Here is a 7,365-nt window from a genome sequence, read left to right as displayed (position 1 = left end):
ATGACCAAGGCAAGTCTTCTAATAGGAAAGATTTAATTGGGGGTGTATTTACAGTTACGGTCATTATATAATTATCCTGTCAGCAAACAGATATACGGTCATGGTTCTGCAGTATAGCTGAGAGATTTCCATCCTGATCCATGGAGGCTTGCCAGGTGAATGAGCAAAGCACACACACATACACACACAGAGAGAGAAGAGAGAGAGAGAGAGAGAGAGAGAGAGAGAGAGAGAGAGAATAAATTGATGAATTACATGGTCATCATAAACCTCAAAACCCACCCCCTTTGACACACACCTCCTCCAAAAGGCACCATGTACTCTAACTTTTTCCAAACAGTCCAAATATGAAATCCCCGGGGGGGTGGGGCTAGGCATTCTCATGCAAATCATCAATAAGTGTAAAAGGAAGGAAGGTGACCTAGAGGATTAAAGAAGACTGCCCTCCTGAAAGTTTGTCATTCAGTCTAATGACAAAATGACAGCAACTTTCAAGGATCAAAGGATATGATTAAAAAGCTTCTTTGGCCAAAAGGTGGTACATTTGCACAAAAGAGTATTACTCAGCTGTTGAAAATGAAATGATATTTAGATGCAAATGGATGGAAACAGAAAAAAAACTTCCTAGGTGAGGGAACTCAGATTCAGAAATATAAATATGGTATATATTTACTCATATGTGCATAATAGCTATTAAAGAAACGAAAACCAATCTATAATCCACAGATCAAGAGAAGTTAGGGATAGAGAAATGAAGTCTGTGTGAAGAGCACATGAATCTTCCATGAGAGGGGAAATAAAATAGATTTTTACAGGTAGACTGGGGTCATATGCAGAACAGATTGGGTCGATCAGGTGGGAGGGGGAGGAAGATGTAATGGGTCCTTAAGTGTCCAGTTCTTAGGAATTCCTCTTAGCGTTCAATTAAAGACACCACGATAAGTGATAGGAACTAAAATATGAGGGTTAAGAAATCTACTCACAGCATGTTCTTTTTACCCATGTTTCTTTATTCTTCTTCTTTTCTATCTTATGACTATCCTTCTTGTTATAAAGTTTCCCAGTAATATAGGACCTTATAACCAGGAATTTACCAGTCCTAGAAGGTTTCAGGACTGGAATTATTTTTGTTCCACAAAAATCAGATGGGAGTTCTCTCTCTCTCTCTCTCTCTCTCTCTCTCTCTCTCACACACACACACACACACACACTCAGAGAAAGAAAGAGAGAGAGATCCTTGGCTGTCAGCTCAAAAGAGGAAGTGGCTAGCGCATGTCTCATTTCTCAGGTGACAAAGGGAGTCCAAGACTTAAGAAATATCTGATAGATGTATTTTTTTTTATTTTCCAACACTTAAATTCATGGGAAAATTACTACATATTAAATAATATTCTAATAGCATTCTATCATTATTTGATTTAATTTTAAAGAGAAGAAAAAAAGGGAATATTCAGATTTCAAAAGTCCTCCCAATGAAACAGTTTTTAAAAAATTATAGCATGTTTTTCTGAGTTAGTTGATGTCAACAACATTTTCGTTGACTAGTTATGTACGTATGATTATGTATGATTTTTACTACTCTAATGGTCAGTGAGATTTTAAAAAAAATCCAACTTACAGGGTCACTGGCTCATAGGAATAACACTTGTTGGATTCTTTTGAAATATAAAAGTGGTTCTTGCTACTTCATTACATATTTGAATTCACATATCCATCACCATAAAACAAGCAAAAATCTATGACAGTTGAAGCTAGAAAAAAATAGCCTTATTATCTCCACTTTCATGACCCATACGTCCTTTTGCACCACTTAGTATTATCCTGTCTTTGTTTCCTTTCTAGAGTTTTAGATTTACCACACTTTACACACTTTTACAGGTACAGGAATTGACACACGTTTATACATATTTATGTTAATGAATGTACTACATATACCCTGTATATGCATTTTTCAAATATTTATTATTTTATTTTTAGTATGCATTTGTAGTGTGAGATTATGTCGTCTGAGTACGTACCCTCAGAGGGGAAGAAGGTGTCAGATTCCCTGGAACTGTAGGTAGAGATGGTTGTGAGCCACTTACGTGTTGGGACCTCTGCAAGAGAAGCCAGCGCTGTAAGCCAACGACCACTCTCTCCAGCCCCTATTTGTAAATAGTCAGAACAAATGACAAAATTAAAGAGTGGAATAATTATTTGAAACATCCAGCCTTCATGATCCTTCTAGCAATGAATGGAAGAAGGGCTGTGAAGCAATTTCACTATTATCGCTATTTGAGTGCTGCTCCTTGTGCTGCAAATCTTATGAAAACCTAATTACCAAGACACTGACAGTTCCTTGAGCCTCATGGGACTGCACACAGTGCTCTCCATGACTCTAGGTGTTTGACTCATTCTTTCCTCAATCAGAACACAAAATAGCAAAACACAACACAACAACAAGAACAAGCCCCACCTCATATGTCATCACTGGTACAGGTGGTGATACTTTTTCAAGGACCCTGAAATATTGGCGTTTTACTGTCCTCTTATCTGTTGCTATTTCTTTGCATTATTCTACACAAATAAATGGAAACTTAAGTATACTTAAGGATTTCTAGATACAACCATAGAAGTATATGCATGTATTTGTAGACGGATATCAGATAGTCTAAATTATTTTAAGTTTTAACCTTTATTAGCAGTAACAAAAAGAAAAAGATTGTCAAAATGTCATTCAGATTATGAGCTAAAGAAAGAAAATCAGAGGGGGCACGTGCGCGAGGAAGTAGCGCTGCCTGTGCGCGCGGCTTTTGGGGGTCTCTCAACGTGGAGCTATGGGAGGTCTGGAGAAGAAGAAGTATGAACGAGGCTCTGCCACCAACTATATCACCCGAAATAAAGCCCGGAAGAAGCTGCAGCTGCGCCTGCCTGATTTCAGGCGGCTGTGCATCCTGAAAGACATTTATCCCCATGAGCCCAAGCATAAGAAGAAAGTAAACAAGGGCTCCACAGCAGCCCGAACATTTTACCTCATCAAAGATATTAAATTCCTCCTCCATGAGCCCATCGTCAACAAGTTCCAAGAGTACAAGGTGTTTGTTCGGAAGCTGCGCAAAGCCTATGGGAAGAGCGAGTGGAATGCTGTGGAGCGCCTGAAGGACAACAAACCCAACTACAAACTTGACCACATTGTCAAGGAGCGGTACCCCACTTTTATCGATGCTCTGAGGGACCTTGATGATGCCCTGTCAATGTGCTTCCTCTTCTCCACCTTCCCACGGACAGGGAAGTGCCATGTGCAGACCATTCAACTGTGTCGCCGACTCACTGTGGAGTTCCTGCACTATGTCATTGCTGCCCAAGCCCTGCGCAAGGTCTTCCTGTCCATCAAAGGCATTTACTATCAGGCTGAGGTGCTGGGCCAACCCATCGTATGGATTGCACCCTATGCTTTCTCCCATGATCATCCTACAGACGTGGACTACAGGGTCATGGCCACCTTCACTGAGTTCTACACCACTCTCCTGGGCTTTGTCAATTTCCGCCTCTACCAGTCACTCAACCTTCACTACCCACCCAAGCTTGAAGGTCAGGCCCAGGCAGAGACAAAGGTCAGCGAGGACACATATGCTCTGGACTCCGAGAGCTCTATGGAGAAACTAGCAGCCCTCAGTGCCAGCCTGGCCCGAGTGGTGGTGGCTACTACAGAGGAGGTTGAGGCCGATGAGTTTCCTATTGATGGGGAGATGACAGCACAGGAGGAAGGTCGCAGGAAAAAGCTGGAGGCACAGGAAAAGCACAAGAAACTCTTTGAAGGCCTAAAGTTCTTCCTGAACCGAGAGGTGCCCCGTGAAGCCTTGGCCTTCATCATCAGGAGTTTTGGTGGGGATGTATCCTGGGACAAGTCTTTGTGCATTGGAGCCACCTGTGACATCACAGACTCCTGCATCACCCACCAGATTGTTGATTGGCCTGGGCAGCAAACCCCCATCATTGGCAGATACTACGTACAGCCCCAGTGGGTGTTTGACTGTGTGAATGCCCGGCTCCTCCTCCCTGTGGCAGAGTACTTCCCTGGGGTGCAGCTGCCACCACACCTTTCACCCTTCGTGTCTGAGAAGGAAGGAGATTATATTCCCCCTGAGAAGCTGAAGCTGCTGGCTCTGCAGCGGGGAGAAGACCCAGGAGACTTGAAAGAGGAAGAGGAGGATGAGGATGATGAAGATGATGACAATGAAGGTGACGGTGATGTGGGGGAAAATGAAGAGGAGGAAGATGTGGAAGCTGATTCAGAGAAGGAGGAGGAGGCGCACCTATCAGCCTTGGAGCAGCAGCGTCTGGAAGGGAAGAAGCCCCAGGTGGTGGCCGGCACAGTGAAACTAGGAGACAAGCAGCGACTGGCCCAGGAGGAGGAAAGTGAGGCCAAGCGCCTGGCGATCATGATGATGAAAAAGCGGGAGAAGTACCTCTACCAAAAGATCATGTTTGGCAAACGGCGCAAAATCCGAGAGGCCAACAAGCTGGCGGAGAAAAGGAAAGCCCATGATGATGCTGTGAGGTCTGAGAAAAAGGCCAAGAGGACAAGGCCTGTGTGAGCTCCAGCCGTTCCTCCCTGGGAGCTGGGATGCACACGCACCTGAGCACCAGCCCAGCACCCTCATACTCTGGTCGTGTGTGGCCAGTCTTAGCCTCCATGAAGTTCGTGCCGGTGTCTGGACAAAGCCCAGTTCTTCCTCCAGGAGTCTGACTGATATCCTCATTGTGTTTGCCTTTCCACAGCATCCTACACAGTTGTGCCCATAATTTTCAGGGTGCTGTTGTGGAATAAGAGTGGGGAGCTCTTGTTATTAAATGGCTGAACTTTTGCAGCCAGTTAGAAAAAAAAAAAAAGAAAGAAAGAAAATCAGAACAGCCAATCAGTAGGATTAGTTTTCCTGTCAGTTCACAGTCTATATTGTGCATAGAGGACATGGAATCAACCTGACCCATGGCTGTGCCCCACCTACTTATCCTCTAACCCCCCCCTCACTCCTTCCACCCTCACTCTATCCCTCACCACCCTCACCCCACCCCACCCTTGGCTCTGGAGGCTCCACCCAAGCTCTGTGGCTGTGCAGGTACACAGGTCTGTGCAGAGCTCAGCCCAAACCAGGAGCTCTGCGCCTGTGTACTTAGGGTGGGCAGGCGCCAGTGGTGAAGACGGTTGGGAGAGCAGGATTTGTGGCCTCTGAGGCCTGAAACCCGCAGTTCAGTGTGTTGTCATCTGCCTTGTCTGCCTCTCAGTGGGGTCAGTGCTAGCTGTATCGCTGAGCAACAAGAGGAGAAAACTGCCTCTTCTTCCCTTTTCAGAGGCAGCTGTTTGCGACCTGCATTTCTTCACACGACAGCGAAAAAGTCCACCCAGAAACACTTCAGTAAAGTGAGGCCCAGATTCCTAACAGTAAGACTCCCCTGACATCAGGTTAAAATTACATTTAGAAACGCTAGGACCCAGCCTGACGTTCATGTCCAGTCCGTGTCTCCTCACAACAAGGCTTTGCAGTTCATTTGACAGCCAACGTTTCCAAAATGCAGCTGTTTGCACTCAAAAACAGCACATGTATTCTTTCTTTTAGATGGGGCAGTTGACAGTTATGTGCATGATCTGTCTGCCAGGCTGTGTAAATTGGTGCCTTTTCTCATTTTCATTCTTTCTTCCTCCTTGTCCTTTCTCTCTCTCTCTGTTTCTATTTCTGTGGTCTAGTTATGTATTACCACACATACATATTATATTTAAGTGGACAAATACTTCCATTTACTTGGGTAAGCACACAGAAGCTATTATTTGAAGTTGCTGTGCTTCAAAATAATACAAATGTATTTCAATTTTTATTTCTTATTAGACCTATTGAGAATTTACTTCCGCATTATCATTACCAACTTGGAATTTTTAGCTTTTCCATTTCAAGAACTTTTACATTTTGTTAGTTTCAGGTTTTGATAAATTCACAGAACTACACATTACAGTTAACACAAATTCATCTCAAGGGTAAGATTACTCATCACCATGGCTTTCGTGTTTCCTTCAGCTTAACCAAATCCCTATTTCTTCCTAATTATTCTTCTCTGACTTCCCTATTCTTAGAGAAATTACATGAGAAGTGTTTCAGTGTTAAATTATTCCTCTGCCTCTTTAAGGTGTTCTCCTCCTAGCATCTTAGTACCTCTATAGCACAGACCTTTATAAAAAACTAGAGTGTCACATGTGAAACACAACACTCAGAAATGGATAGCACCTCTAGTTCCCCATCTCTGTAGAAGCCCTGAGTGTCTGACTCTCTCAGTGCCAGTCAGCAGAGGCAGATGTCCAAGGGCATGCGACATCCTGTATCCTGATGCCTTTCAGCTTCTTTCCCTTCAGTCACTGTAAAGGCTAATCTTGGTTGCCAACTTCACAACCAATTAAGTAATCTCCTTTTTCATGTTTGCCTGTGGACATGTCTGTGGGACAGTTTCTTGGCTGACAGTTGATATAGGCGGTACAGAATGACTGTGGGTGGTACTATCATCTCTAGGCAGAAAGCCCTGGGTTTTGCAAGAAAGGTAACTGGACTTCAGCCAGGTAACAAGACAATAAACAGTATATCCCCTGGGTTTCTGATTCAAGCTCCTCTATTGACTTCTGTTTGGCTTCCCTGGATGATGACCCCCAAACTGTGTTTTATCACAGCAATGGAAGGCAAACTAAGAGTAATTTCAAGGTAGGCTATCACTCCAGTCTTTTACTGCAGTGTACTTCAGTTTTGTCTCCTTCCTAATGTAATACTTCTTTGATTATTTATTCTATCATGACTTTTCTTTTACATCAGTTTTTCAATTTAATTTATTGTAATTGAAAGTTATTACATAAATAGAGGGAAAACAATTTGCAATTCAAAATAATTCTATTTCAAATCCTTTAATTCCCTGAGATAAAGCTGTCCATAGAAGTGTTCTATGATAGTTTTGTGAGAGAAAACTTGGAGAAGCTTTCTGGGAAATAGGCATGTTTGTTATCTAGGGAAACAATGGTGCAGCAGAGTGGAAGCCGGGCAGGTCGGTTAGTCACCTGTTAGTAACATGGGGGTTTGCCCAAGTGTGACACAAGCCCATTTGTGGCCAGTGTCTTTATTAACACAACTGCTTCCTTCGTGTTGTTTAGAGTTTTGTCAGCTTAGAGGCATCTGGGAAGAGAGAATTGCAATTTAGAAAATGCTTCCTTCACATTGTCTTTAGAAAAGTCTAAATAGCATCATGTTGACTGTTGATTGATGTGAGAGGGCATAGCCCAGTGTAGTGTCATCACTAGGAATATGGTCCTGGGGTGTTTACAAAAGTAGGCTGAACAAACTCAGAGGAAAGAGA

General features: G+C 43.2%; 1 protein-coding gene across 1 annotated transcript; it reads left to right on the top strand.

Moving 5' to 3' along the window:
- The first annotated feature begins 2,768 nt into the window (after window positions 1–2,768).
- Window positions 2,769–4,599, top strand: LOC130865340 (pescadillo homolog). The gene has a single exon (XM_057756354.1). The coding sequence runs from the start codon at window positions 2,817–2,819 to the stop codon at window positions 4,575–4,577; it is 1,761 nt and encodes a 586-aa protein (XP_057612337.1). The 5' UTR covers window positions 2,769–2,816; the 3' UTR covers window positions 4,578–4,599.
- Window positions 4,600–7,365: the final 2,766 nt, after the last annotated feature.

Source organism: Chionomys nivalis, chromosome 23 (assembly GCF_950005125.1).
Source record: "Chionomys nivalis chromosome 23, mChiNiv1.1, whole genome shotgun sequence".
NCBI classification, from domain to species: Eukaryota; Metazoa; Chordata; class Mammalia; order Rodentia; family Cricetidae; genus Chionomys; species Chionomys nivalis.
Note: the sequence above shows the minus strand (reverse complement) of the source record. Positions and strands in the feature narration are given on the sequence as shown.

What these genes read in the sequence shown, in the direction of transcription:
- LOC130865340 (XM_057756354.1), top strand. Translation starts at nt 2,817, where the DNA reads ATGGGAGGTCTGGAGAAGAAGAAGTATGAACGAGGCTCTGCCACCAAC.